General features: G+C 39.9%; 1 protein-coding gene across 2 annotated transcripts in view; it reads right to left on the reverse strand.

Moving 5' to 3' along the window:
• The window catches only part of LOC133634952 (glutathione hydrolase-like YwrD proenzyme), a 41,200-nt gene that overhangs the window by 17,237 nt on the left and 9,675 nt on the right, over positions 1–14,288 (reverse strand). The window contains exons 4-6 of one of the 2 annotated variants that reach the window (XM_062027616.1): positions 13,760–13,966; positions 4,215–4,367; positions 4,062–4,149 (exon numbers count right to left, since the gene is read on the reverse strand). In XM_062027616.1, the coding sequence (XP_061883600.1) occupies positions 4,062–4,149; positions 4,215–4,367; positions 13,760–13,966 (448 nt within the window). Of the gene's footprint in view, positions 1–4,061; positions 4,150–4,214; positions 4,371–13,759; positions 13,967–14,288 lie in introns of both variants that reach the window. The other variant, XM_062027614.1, reaches the window with a different exon arrangement.

Genomic DNA, 14,288 nt, shown 5'->3' on the forward strand with positions numbered 1-14,288 from the left:
CAGCAACTTGAGGGTTCCAGGTTCGATCCTAGTCACTGCTGTTGTGTCCTTGGGCAAGACACTTTACCCACCTGCTCCCAGTGCCACCCACACTGCTTTAAATGGAACTTAGATGTTGGGTTTCACTATGTAAAAGCGCTTTGAGTCACTAGAGAAAAGCGCTGTATAAATATTATTGACTTCACTGATTCACTTGTCTGTGATGAGGTGGCGACTTGTCCAGGATGTACCCCGCCTTACGCCCGATTGTGGCTGAGATAGGCTCCAGCGCCCCCCGCGACCCCGAAGGGAATAACCGGTAGGAAATGGATGGATGGATGGAATTCACTTGTTTTTTGTGTGTGACAACACCCCTTAGAACAGGGGTGTCAAACTCATTTTAGATCAGGGGCCACCTGGAGAAAAATCTACTCCCAAGTGGGCCGGACTGGTAAAATCACGGCACGATAACTTAAAAATAAAGACAACTTCAGATTGATTTCTTTGTTTAAAAATAGAACAAGCACATTCTGAAATTGTACAAATCATAATGTTGTTGGGTTGTTGTTTTTTACACTTACATGTTGCGGTTAGTAGTATTCTATCTTTATTTGTCGTTATTTATATTTTCTGAATAAATTATGTGATAATGTTCATCAGTCAACTCATAGGTGTTAATTTTCAATCTATCAAGATAAAAAATAATATCAAAATCAAATTACAGGATATTATTTATGTAGTTTGCTCATATTCCTCGACTGATGCACTAACATCATGTGGTTTATTTTGAACATATGTAGCATCATCTACAAAGATACAAATAATTTCTATTGCGACATCTAGTGGACACATTTAGAACAACAGTTTCTTTCATTTAAAAATTCCGGCTCATTTTTATACTTAGCAAACTCACCCCGCGGGCCGGATAAAACCTGTTCGCGGGCCTGATCCGGCCCCCGGGCCGTTTGTTTGACACCACTGCCTTAGAAGTATTAGTGATTGCAGAGAAGAGAAATATGATGATGACCACAGAGCTGAAAATGGGACTTATTTCACAACTTTTTGTGCACTATTTACCTAGCAGTTACTAACGTACGATAAACAGCAAGTAGTCGCGTGTATAATAGCTAATTACTAGCATCTACCTATTTGGAACACTTAAGACCAGGGGTCCCCAAACTTTTTGACTTGGGGGCCGCATTGGGTTAAAACAATTTGGTCGGGGGCCGGGCTGTGTGTGTGTATCCATCCATCCATTTTCTACCGCTTGTCCATTTTTGGGGTTGCGGGGGGTGCTGGAGCCTATCGCAGCTGCATTCGGGTATGGGTATATATATATATATATGAAATTAAACAATGGATGTCCGCTAACTTTTTGCAACTCAACGCTAAGAAAACGGAAATGCTGATTATCGGTCCTGCTCAACACCGACATCTATTTAAAAATACCACCTTAACATTTGACAACCAAACAATTAAACAAGGTGACTCTGTAAAGAATCTGGGTATTATCTTCGACCCAACTCTCTCGTTTGAGTCACACATTAAGAGTGTTACTAAAACGGCCTTCTTTCATCTCCGTAATATCGCTAAAATTCGTCCCATTTTGTCCACAAGCGATGCTGAGATCATTATCCATGCGTTCGTTACGTCTCGTCTCGATTACTGTAACGTGTTATTTTCGGGCCTCCCTATGTCTAGCATTAAAAGATTACAGATGGTACAAAATGCGGCTGCTAGACTTTTGACAAAAACAAGAAAGTTTGATCATATTACGCCTATACTGGCTCACTTGCACTGGCTTCCTGTGCACCTAAGATGCGACTTTAAGGTTTTACTACTTACGTATAAAATACTACACGGTCTAGCTCCTGCCTATCTTGCCGATTGTATTGTACCATATGTCCCGGCAAGAAATCGGCGTTCAAAGAACTCCGGCTTATTAGTGATTCCCAGAGCCCAAAAAAAGTCTGCGGGCTATAGAGCGTTTTCTATTCGGGCTCCAGTACTCTGGAATGCCCTCCCGGTAAAAGTTAGAGATGCTACCTCAGTAGAAGCATTTAAGTCTCATCTTAAAACTCATTTGTATACTCTAGCCTTTAAATAGACTCCCTGTTTAGACCAGTTGATCTGCCGTTTCTTTTCTTTTCTTTTCTACTCTACTCCAAACCCGGGGTGGACCGCTAGCCTGTTCATCAGATGGGGACATCTCTACGCTGCTGACCCGTCTCCACTCGGGATGGTTCCTGCTTGCCCCACTATGGACTGGACTCTCGCTGATGTGTTGGACTTTCACAATATTATGTCAGACCCACTCGACATCCATTGCTTTCGGTCTCCCCTAGGGGGGGGGGGGGGGGGGGTTACCCACATATGCGGTCCTCTCCAAGGTTTCTCATAGTCATTCACATTGACGTCCCACTGGGGTGAGTTTTCCTTGCCCGTATGTGGGCTCTGTACCGAGGATGTCGTTGTGGCTTGTACAGCCCTTTGAGACACTTGTGATTTAGGGCTATATAAATAAACATTGATTGATTGATTGATATATATATATATATATATATATATATACACTACCGTTCAAAAGTTTGGGGTCACCCAAACAATTTTGTGGAATAGCCTTCATTTCTAAGAACAAGAATAGACTGTCGAGTTTCAGATGAAAGTTCTCTTTTTCTGGCCATTTTGAGCGTTTAATTGACCCCACAAATGTGATGCTCCAGAAACTCAACCTGCTCAAAGGAAGGTCAGTTTTGTAGCTTCTGTAACGAGCTAAAGTGTTTTCAGATGTGTGAACATGATTGCACAAGGGTTTTCTAATCATCAATTAGCCTTCTGAGCCAATGAGCAAACACATTGTACCATTAGAACACTGGAGTGATAGTTGCTGGAAATGGGCCTCTATACACCTATGTAGATATTGCACCAAAAAGCAGACATTTGCAGCTAGAATAGTCATTTACCACATTAGCAATGTATAGAGTGCATTTCTTTAAAGTTAAGACTAGTTTAAAGTTATAGACGGTATAGCTCGGTTGGTAGAGCGGCCGTGCCAGCAACTTGAGGGTTGCAGGTTCGATCCCCGCTTCCGCCATCCTAGTCACTGCCGTTGTGTCCTTGGGCAAGACACTTTACCCACCTGCTCCCAGTGCCACCCACACTGGTTTAAATGTAACTTAGATATTGGGTTTCACAATGTAAAGCGCTTTGAGTCACTTGAGAAAAAGCGCTATATAAATGTAATTCACTTCACTTCATCTTCATTGAAAAGTACAGTGCTTTTCCTTCAAAAATAAGGACATTTCCATGTGACCCCAAACTTTTGAAAGGTAGTGTATATATATATAAATACAGTATATTCCTCGCGCACTAATTGACTGAAAGAGCGTGCACTTTGCCGATGATGTCACGTTACCGATGGGAAAATGCATTTATAGACAATATGATTATCCTGAGCGGCTAGGAGACACAGAGAGTAACAAGCAGTAGAAAATTGATTAGGAAGGACAGATTTTAAAAAATCAATATTAAAAAATAAATTAATAAATACATTTTTTTTTTTAAATAAATAAAATTCAACCTGGGGCTTCCCGCGGGCCGGATTTTGGACACCGGTGGGCCGGAACCGTAGTTTGGGGACCCCTGCTTAAGACCTTCAGTATATCAGTATGTGGAATTAAATGATGGAATGTATTAAGCAAAGGAATCAAACAATGTACTAATATGATCCACTTCAAGAAACTCTTCAAACTTAAACATTTATTTCATCCATCCATTAATTTCCAAATAATCTTACTCATCTCACCATATGGAATGTAACTTATTTCACCGAGTATTATTTATTTATTTATTTTGATTGTGATCACGTATGGAGTATATTGCGAATACATTTAAAAACAGGAAGTGAACAAAAGTTTTACCAACTGTTGTCAAATAAAAGGGGTGGGATTGAATAAGCTCTGCTTCCTCCTACTCCTTTTCGAACATGTTGAAAAGAGAAACTGGAAATTGTGATGTGTCATGTTGTGTGCTTGCATGTTCCAAATAAACTCAAACTTAAACTCAATATTATTTACGGTCACCTTTGAGAGGAAAGTTCTCCAGGATGTTGAGCAGCAGCAGGGCAGCCAAGCCTTGACTGTTGGGAGGAGGCTCCCATAGACGCACACCCTTAGCACACAATGGAGTCACTTTCTGTGCTGAACATGTTATCCAACGGGAGATACAACACTCACCTTGTACGTTGTACTGATGGGAGTGACTAACTCACTTTGGTGACTTTTGAGGTCCTCCAAGGTCATGACTCCTCCATGTCGGGCGATAACGTCAACGGTGGCTTGAGCCACTCTGCCTTGGTAGATTGCTTCTTTTCCAAGCTCCCCAAACTCCTGCTGACACAATGCAGCATGTATTACATAAGGAAACACAAATACAACACAAACTCAAAATAAGTTGCTAATCAAAGACACGTAAAAATGACACGGATATGATCCAAGCTACCTTTAACATCTTAGATGATGTCAGTGTTTCCCACACATTCATTTATTTGTGGCGGCCCGCCACGAAAGAATTACGTCCGCCACAAATAAAAACTTTTTTTTTTTTTTTTTTTTTTTTTTTTTGTCCTGTCCAGCTTCTCAGGCAAATCATATAGTTGATGTAGATGCCCATATAGGCTGTTCAGATTTACTTTACAAAAGAGAAGTGTAGGATACTTCTCTTGTTGCCTTATTTGTATTTGACCACTACTGTTTTCTGTTTATTTGTTACTGACTGTGGCAGGACACCTCTGCCTCTGTTTCACTTTATGTTGCTGGTAAATAATATGGTTGTAGTAGTAGGCTAAAGTAAAATTATTTAGTATGCACTAATTAAAGGGGCAGAGCTTTAAGAGACATTTTAGCTTTTATATTTTATAAGATATATTTTTTGTAAGAACCACAATTAATAAATATATTTCAGTGAATAACTTATTGTTCAAATCTGTATATAAATATGTACATAAAGTGTTGTAATTATATTGTAAAATGGATGGATGGATGGACATTTAAAACAAAACTGTTATTATTAATTAGTAAGTATACATTTTTTGAGCCTTTTTAGAGAAAATCATATTATTGTACTAAATTATGCAAATTACTCGATGATGTCATGGTGACCACGCCCATAGCCACGCCCCCACCGCCACAGGTATCTTGGCAGTTTATGGGAAACACTGGATGTATAATCAATAAAAATACTTGTATACTGATATTCATGAAATAGCCCATATACTGTCTAAAACAGGGGTCGGCAACCCAAAATGTTGAAAGAGCCATATTGGACCAAAAATACAAAAACAAATCTGTCTGGAGCCGCAACAAATTAAAAGCCATATTACATACAGATAGTGTGTCATGAGATATACATTTAATTAAGAGGACTTAAAGGAAACTAAATGAGCTCAAATATAGCTACAAATGAAGCATAATGATGCAATATGTACATATCGCTAGCATAAATAGCATGTTAGCATCGATTAGCTTGCAGTCATGCAGTGACCAAATATGTCTGATTAGCACTCCACACAAGTCAATAACATCAACAAAACTCACCTTTGTGCCTTCACGCACAACGTTAACAGTTGGGTGGACAAAATGAGACAGAAAAAGAAGTGGCATAAAACACGTCCTAGAAAGTCGGAGAAAGTTATATATGTAAACAAACTATACGGTGAGTTCAAGGACCGCCAAAATAAGTAGGACAAAACGGCGCTCCCCAAATACTCGAATCAGTGAAGCATGTTTAATATAAACAGTGTGATTTATAACAATTAGGGAGGTTTGTGTCATGTTTGTCCTCCTACAGAAAACATTCTAAAACAAAAAAATAGATTTTTTTCCCCTCATCTTTTTCCATTCTTCATACATTTTTGAAAAATTTCCAGAGAGCCACTAGGGCGGCGCTAAAGAGCCGCATGCGGCTCTAGAGCCGCGGGTTGCCGACCCCCGTTCTAAAACATACACTATATTGCCAAAAGTATTTGGCCACCTGCCTTGACTCACATATGAACTTGAAGTGCCATCCCATTCCTAACCCATAGGGTTCAATATGATGTGGGTCCACCTTTTGCAGCTATTACAGCTTCAACTCTTCTGGGAAGGCTGTCCACAAGGTTGCGGAGTGTGTTTATAGGAATTTTCCACCATTCTTCCAAAAGCACATTGGTGAGGTCACACACTGACGTTGGTGGAGAAGGCCTGGCTCTCAAGTCTCCGCTCTAATTCATCCCAAAAGGTGTTCTATCGGGTGCAGGTCAGGACTCTGTGCAGGCCAGTCAAGTTCATCCACACCAGACTCTGTCATCCATGTCTTTATGGACCTTGCTTTGTGCACTGGTGCACAGTCATGTTGGAAGAGGAAGGGGCCCGCTCCAAACTGTTCCCACAAGGTTGGGAGCATGGAATTGTCCAAAATGTTTTGGTATCCTGGAGCATTCAAAGTTCCTTTCACTGGAACTAAGGGGCCAAGGGTTCCTGGTTCTATCCCCACCTTCTACCAACCTCGTCATGTCAATTGTGTCCTTGAGCAAGACACTTCACCCTTGCTCCTTATGGGTCGCGGTTAGGGCCTTGCATGGCAGCTCCCGCCATCAGTTTGTGAGTGGGTGAATGTGGAAATAGTGTCAAGGCGCTTTGAGTACCTTGAAGGTAGAAAAGCGCTATACAAGTACAAACCCCGTTTCCATATGAGTTGGGAAATGGTGTTAGATGTAAATATAAACGGAATACAATGATTTGCAAATCCTTTTCAAGCCATATTCAGTTGAATATGCTACAAAGACAACATATTTGATGTTCAAACTCATAATTTTTTTTTTTTTTTTTGCAAATAATAATTAACTTAGAATTTCATGGCTGCAACACGTGACAAAGTAGTTGGGAAAGGGCATGTTCACCACTGTGTTACATGGCCTTTCCTTTTAACAACACTCAGTAAAGGTTTGGGAACTGAGGAGACACATTTTTGAAGCTTCTCAGGTGGAATTCTTTCCCATTCTTGCTTGATGTACAGCTTAAGTTGTTCAACAGTCCGGGGGTCTCCCTTCTGCTATTTTAGGCTTCACACATTTTCAATGGGAGACAGGTCTGGACTACAGGCAGGCCAGTCTAGTACCCGCACTCTTTTACTATGAAGACACGCTGTTGTAACACATGACTTGGCATTGTCTTGCTGAAATAAGCAGGGGCGTCCATGATAACGTTGCTTGGATGGCAACATATGTTGCTCCAAAAGCTGTATGTACCTTTCAGCATTAATGGTACCTTCACAGATGTGTAAGTTACCCATGTCTTGGGCACTAATACACCCCCATACCCTCACACATGCTGCCTTTTACACTTTGACCCTAGAACAATCCAGATGGTTCTTTTCCTCTTTGGTCCGGAGGACACGACGTCCACAGTTTCCAAAAACAATTTGAAATGTGGACTCGTCAGACCACAGAACACTTTTCCACTTTGTATCAGTCCATCTTAGATGAGCTCAGGCCCAGCGAAGCCGACGGCGTTTCTGGGTGTTGTTGATAAACGATTTTCGCCTTGCATAGTAGAGTTTTAACTTGCACTTACAGATGTAGTGACTAACTGTAGTGGGTTTCTGAAGTGTTCCTAAGCCCATGTGGTGATAGCCTTTACACACTGATGTCGCTTGTTGATGCAGTACAGCCTGAGGGATGGAAGGTCACGGGCTTAGCTGCTTACGTGCAGTGATTTCTCCACATTCTCTGAACCCTTTGATGATATTACGGACCGTAGATGGTGAAATCCCTAAATTCCTTGCAATAGCTGCTTGAGAAAGGTTTTTCTTAAACTGTTCAACAATTTGCTCACACATTTGTTGACAAAGTGGTGACCCTCGCCCCATCCTTGTTTGTGAATGACTGAGCATTTCATGGAATCTACTTTTATACCCAATCATGGCACCCACCTGTTCCCAATTTGCCTGTTCACCTGTGGGATGTTCCAAATAAGTGTTTGATGAGCATTCCTCAACTTTATCAGTATTTATTGCCACCTTTCCCAACTTCTTTGTCACGTGTTGCTGCCATCAATATCTAAAGTTAATGATTATTTGCAACAACAAAAAAAATGTTTATCAGTTTGAACATCAAATATGTTGTCTTTGTAGCATATTCAACTGAATATGGCTTGAAAAGGATTTGCAAACCATTGTATTCCTTTTATATTTACATCTAACACCATTTCCCAACTCATATGGAAACGGGGTTTGTATAACCCATTTACCATAACTAAGGGGCCAACTCCTGAAAAAAGACCCCACACCATAATTCCTACCACTTGATGGCTGAGTTGCTGTTGTTCCCAAACTCTTTACTTTTCTTATAATAAAGTTGACTTTGGAATATTTAGGAGCGAGGACATTTCACAACTGGATTTGTTGCACAGGTGGCATCCTATGACGGTTCCACGCTGGAAATCACTTGGAGGGTTGACTCCCACTCCCATATTCCTATGCTGTCCAGGGGGAATTGAATGTGAGGCCCAAACTGGCCGAGCCTCTATTGACTCGATCAATGTATTTACCAGGAAGGTGTGTGAGATTAGTAGTTGGTGCTTCAAACAAACTGAGGAATGGCTAGTGTGACGCCGTAGAAACCTTGCATCAATGACGCTTAGGTCACTCCTATTGTTACAGATATTAGGATGACTGGAGCATGAATGTATGTGTGTGTGTGTGTGTGTGTGTGTGTGTGCATAGGGAGTGTTCCCGTTCTAGCACATGACTAACTGTCTGATACAATGATACACATGCAGGAAAACTTGTTGGTTCCTGGGCTGGGTGATATGGCCTTTTATTAATATCTGGATATTTTTAGACCATGTCACGATACACCATATATATATCTCCATATTTGACCTTAGCCTTGAATGAACACTTGATGCATATAATCACAGCAGTATGATGATTCTATGTGTCTACATTAGAACATTCTTCTTCATACTGCATTAATATATGCTACTTTTAAACTTTCATGCAGAGAGGGAAATCACAACTAAAAGTGTATTTATAAAACAGTTATTAAGCAGTGGCACAAACATTCATGTCATTTCAAAACAGAAAGTGCAAGATTGTCAGAGACATTTTAAAACAAGCTATTAGTGCACTTTTGTGCATGATGTCACTAAGATCAGTGGTCCCCAACCACCGGGCCGCGGCCCGGTACCGGTCCGCGGACCGATTGGTACCGGGCCGCACAAGAATTTAATTTTTTTTAAATTTATTTTTATTTTTTTAATTTTTTTAATGAAATCAACATAAAAAACACAATATATACATTCTATATCAATATAGATCAATACAGCCTGCAGGGATACAGTCCGTAAGCACACATGATTGTATTTATTTATGTAAAAAAAAAAAAATTTTTTTTTTTTTTAATGAAATCAACATAAAAAACACAATATATACATTCTATATCAATATAGATCAATACAGCCTGCAGGGATACAGTCCGTAAGCACACATGATTGTATTTATTTATGTAAAAAAATAAATAAATTTTTTTTTTTATTTTTTTTTTTTTTAAGTACCACCGGTCCGTGGGACAAATGTTCAAGCGTTGACCGGTCCGCAGCAACAAAAAGGTTGGGGACCACTGACTAAGATGACATATCAAAACAACACTAAATTAAAGTGCACTTAGTGTGATCTAACAGATTTGTTTTTGTATTTTTGGTCCAATATGGCTCTTTCAACATTTTGGGTTGCCGACCCCTGGTCTAGTCTCTTACGTGAATGAGCTAAATAATATTATTTGATATTTTACACTAATGTGTTAATAATTTCACACATAAGTCGCTCCTGAGTATAAGTCGCACCCCCGGCCAAACTATGAAAAAAACTGCGACTTATAGTCTGAAAAATACGGGAAGTCAATTGACCAAAAGTGTATTTATAAAACAGTTATTAAGCAGTGGCACAAACATTCATGTCATTTCAAAACTGAAAGTGCAAGATTGTCAGAGACATTTTAAAACAGGCTATTAGTGCACTTTTGTGCATGATGTCACTAAGATGACATATCAAAACAACACTAAATTAAAGTGCACTTTTTGTACAGAACGCCACTACAATAGCTTAAAACACATAAAGTGCACTTTTTGTGCATGATGTCACACAAGATATTTCAATAAGTGTCAAATAAAAATGAGCTGCATAATAGGAAATCAAATAGTGTATGTCCTTCACTATGTGGTAGGTTCCTGCGGACGTTATCTCCTTCTGTTGTGGACTATTTGTTTCATACGGTGTTGATGTGGAAATGGTTGCTTGGGCACAGAGATGTTGACATGCGGAGTTTCAAGCACTATTCATTCTCTAGCGGGTGACTTTTCAAATGATGCTACAAATTAGCAGTGTTGCTACTTTTTGTAGCAACGCTTTCGCCCCACACTTGACATATTACTGATGTCTGTTCAACATCTTCCCGCTTGAAGCCAAACCACCGCCAAACGATGGACCCCCTGCTGTTTTTCTTGGGAATTCATTCTTCTTCCTTCATTTGTTACCAGATTCGCACCTTCTTTCTCTCGTATTACCGCTCGCGCCGCACCGCTAGCATCACAGCTAACGTTACCCATGCCGCTACCTCTCTGCTCGGCGAGGGTGTGTGACGTTGCACGCGAGACAGTGTGTGACGTATGTAAGAAGGTGCGCTTGTTTTATGTCTCTGTGAGAAGGAGAGACTAGAAAGAGTGAGAAGAGCCTGTAGTGTAATGCTCACAGCTAAAAGCAACTGCGTGAGAACGTATACTCCAATATCACCATATAGTCATTTTCTATATCGCACAGAGATAAACCCGCGATATATCGAGTGTATCGATATATCGCCCAGCCCTACCCTTCGGTTAAAAGCTGGATACTAATAATGAATTAAAAAAACACAAATATTTGTCTTTAAATATACTGTAAGTTTTAGCCTTTTTATTGGCCTGTTTCATTGCAAATTATATGATGATGTCACGCTACTTATTGAATATTAAGAACAATATTGTTTCTTTCATGTATTTGAAGGCGCCAATCGCTGCGATTGGAGCACATACTTGTTGGTTACAAAAACATTCATGAAGTTTGCTTCTTTTATGAATTTATTATGGCTCTACTGAAAATGTGAGCAAATGTGCTGGGTCAAAAGTATACATACAGCAATGTTAATATTTGCTTACATGTCCCTTGGCAAGTTTACCTGCAATAAGGCGCTTTTCGTAGCCATCCACAAGCTTCTGCTGGAATTTTTGACCACTTCTCTTGACAAAATTGGTGCAGTTCAGCTAAATGTGTTGGTTTTCTGACATGGACTTGTTTCTTCAGCATTGTGTAAGTCAAGACTTTGGGAAGGTCATTCTAAAACTTTAATTATAGCCTAATTTAGCCATTCCCTTACCACTTTTGACAAGTGTTTTGGGGTCATTGTCCTATTGGAACACCCAACTGCGCCCAAGAAACCAGGGGTCACCAACCTTTTTGAAACCAAGAGCTACTTCTTGGGTAGTGATTAATGCGAAGGGCTACCAGTTTGATACACACTTAAATAAATTGCCAGAAATAGCCAATTTGCTCAATTTACCTTTAACTCTATGTTATTATTAATAATGAATGATATTTACACTTAATTGAACGGTTTAAAAGAGAAGAAAACACGAAAAAAATGACAACTACATTTTGAAACATAGTTTATCTTCAATTTCGACTATTTAAAATTCAAAATTCAACCGAAAAAAAGAAGAGAAAAATTTAAAAAAAGAATTTATGGAACATCATTAGTAATTTTTCCTGATTAAGATTAATTTTAGAATTTTGATGACATGTTTTAAATAGGTTAAAATCCAATCTACACTTTGTTAGAATATATAACAAATTGGACCAAGCTATATTTCTAACAAAGACAAATAATTATTTCTTCTAGATTTTCCAGAACAAAAATTTTAAAAGAAATTCAAATAACCTTGAAATAAGATTTAAATTTGATTCTACAGATTTTCTAGATTTGCCAGAATAATTTTTTTGAATTTTAATCATAATAAGTTTGAAGAAATATTTCAAAAATATTCTTCGTCGAAAAAACAGAAGCTAAAATGAAGAATTAAATTAAAATGTATTTATTATTCTTTACAATAAAAAAAATAAATTTACTTGAACATTGATTTAAATTGTCAGGAAAGAAGAGGAAGGAATTTAAAAGGTAAAAAGGTATATGTGTTTAAAAATCCTGAAATCATTTTTAAGGTTGTATTTTTTCTCTAAAATTGTCTTTCTGAAAGTTATAAGAAGCAAAGTAAAAAAAAAAAAAAGAATTTATTTAAACAAGTGAAGACCAAGTCTTTCAAATATTTTCTTGGATTTTCAAATTCTATTTGAGTTTTGTCTCTTAGAATTAAAAATGTCGGGCAAAGCGAGACCAGCTTGCTAGTAAATAAATACAATTTAAAAAATAGAGGCAGCTCACTGGTAAGTGCTGCTATTTGAGCTATTTTTAGAACAGGCCAGCGGGCTACTCATCTGGTCCTTACGGGCTACCTGGTGCCCGCGGGCACCGCGTTGGTGACCCCTGTCTTAAACTAATCTAACATGCACTTTTTAATGAATTCACCTTCTTTGAATGGCTTTCCCGCCCTAGCAACATACTTGCCAACCCTCCCGATTTTTCCGGGAGGCTCCCGAATTTCAGTGCCCCTCCCGACAATCTCCCGGGGCAACCATTCACCCGAATTTGCTCCGATTTTCACCCGGACAACAATATTAAGGGCGTGCCGTGATAGCGCTGCCTTTATCGTCCTCTACAACCTGTCGTCGCGTCTGCTTTTTCGCCACACAAACAGCGTGGCGGCCCAGTCACATGTTGTATGAGGCTTCTGCAGACACACGTAAATGACTGCAAGACATACTTGATCAACAGCCATACAGGTCACACTGAGGGTGACCGTATAAACAACTTTATCACTGTTACAAATATGCGCCACACTGTGAACCCGCACCAAACAAGAATGACAAACACATTTCGGGAGAACATCCGCACCGTAACACAACATAAACACAACAGAACAAATACCCAGAACCCCTTGCAGCACTAACTCCTCCGGGCTACAATATACACCCCCCGCCTCAAAACAGCAGCTTGGAATTTGGGACATGCTCTCCCTGAGAGAGCATGAGGAGGTTGAGGTGGGCGGGGTTGTAGCGTCCCGGAAGAGTTAGTGCTGCAAGGGGTTCTGGGTATTTGTTCTGTTGTGTTTATGTTGTGTTACGGTGCAGATGTTCTCCCGAAATGTGTTTGTCATTCTTGTTTGGTGTGGGTTCACAGTGTGGCGCATATTTGTAACAGTGTTAAAGTTGTTTATACGGCCACCCTCAGTGTGACCTGTGTGGCTGTTGATCAAGTATGTCTTGCAGTCACTTGCGTGTGTGTGTACAGAAGCCAAATACAACATGTGACTGGGCTGGCACGCTGTTTGTACAGGTTGTAGAGGGCACTGAAGGCAGTGCCATCACGGCACACCCTAAATATGTTGGCAAGTATGACGCTGTCAAGCGCCATTCATATAGAACTCGCGGGCCGCACTAACATTACATTTTCATATTAAGGTGCGGGCTGCAAAATAACGTCTCGGCCCGCGGGCATCTGAGACCCCTGATATAAACAAACTGAACTCAAAAGTGACAATGCAAAAAAAAAAATGGGGGATGCTAGCTAATTATCATTTTTTTCTTTTTGATTTACCTTAAGAGTTTGGGCGAGGAAGGGGTTTTTGAATACTTGTCCATGTTTGGGAGGATGACCGTGGATCAGCAGGTCTCCCCCGAGGTCCCTCCCTGCATCACGTAGCTCAGCCAACGAGTGTGCCCAGAGGTGAGCGGTCACTTCAGCAACAGGAAACCCCTCCTCAGCCAGTTCCACTGCTCCATTGAGCACCTCCTGTAAGGACAGCTAAGGGAAACAGGAAGAGGAAACACATGCTTATTACCTCACAGGACGCCACACGACGCAGGAAGTATGAGTCATTGATTTGATATTTCCCAAAGATGAAAAGGAAAAGGGTTCTTTTTCTTTTCTTTGAAACTTTTTACAGTGTGTAAGTGCTTTCTGTGATTTAAAGAGTCATCACAAACATGTCGATTGTTATTCTAGCTACTTCTGCCGTGTAGAGTCGCGGTCAAAAGTGTACATACACTTGTAAAGAACATCATGTCATGGCTGTCTTGAGTTTCCAATCATTTCTACAACTCTTATTTTTTTGTGATGTAGTGAT

Source organism: Entelurus aequoreus, linkage group LG19 (assembly GCF_033978785.1).
Source record: "Entelurus aequoreus isolate RoL-2023_Sb linkage group LG19, RoL_Eaeq_v1.1, whole genome shotgun sequence".
In the NCBI taxonomy this organism is placed as follows: Eukaryota; Metazoa; Chordata; class Actinopteri; order Syngnathiformes; family Syngnathidae; genus Entelurus; species Entelurus aequoreus.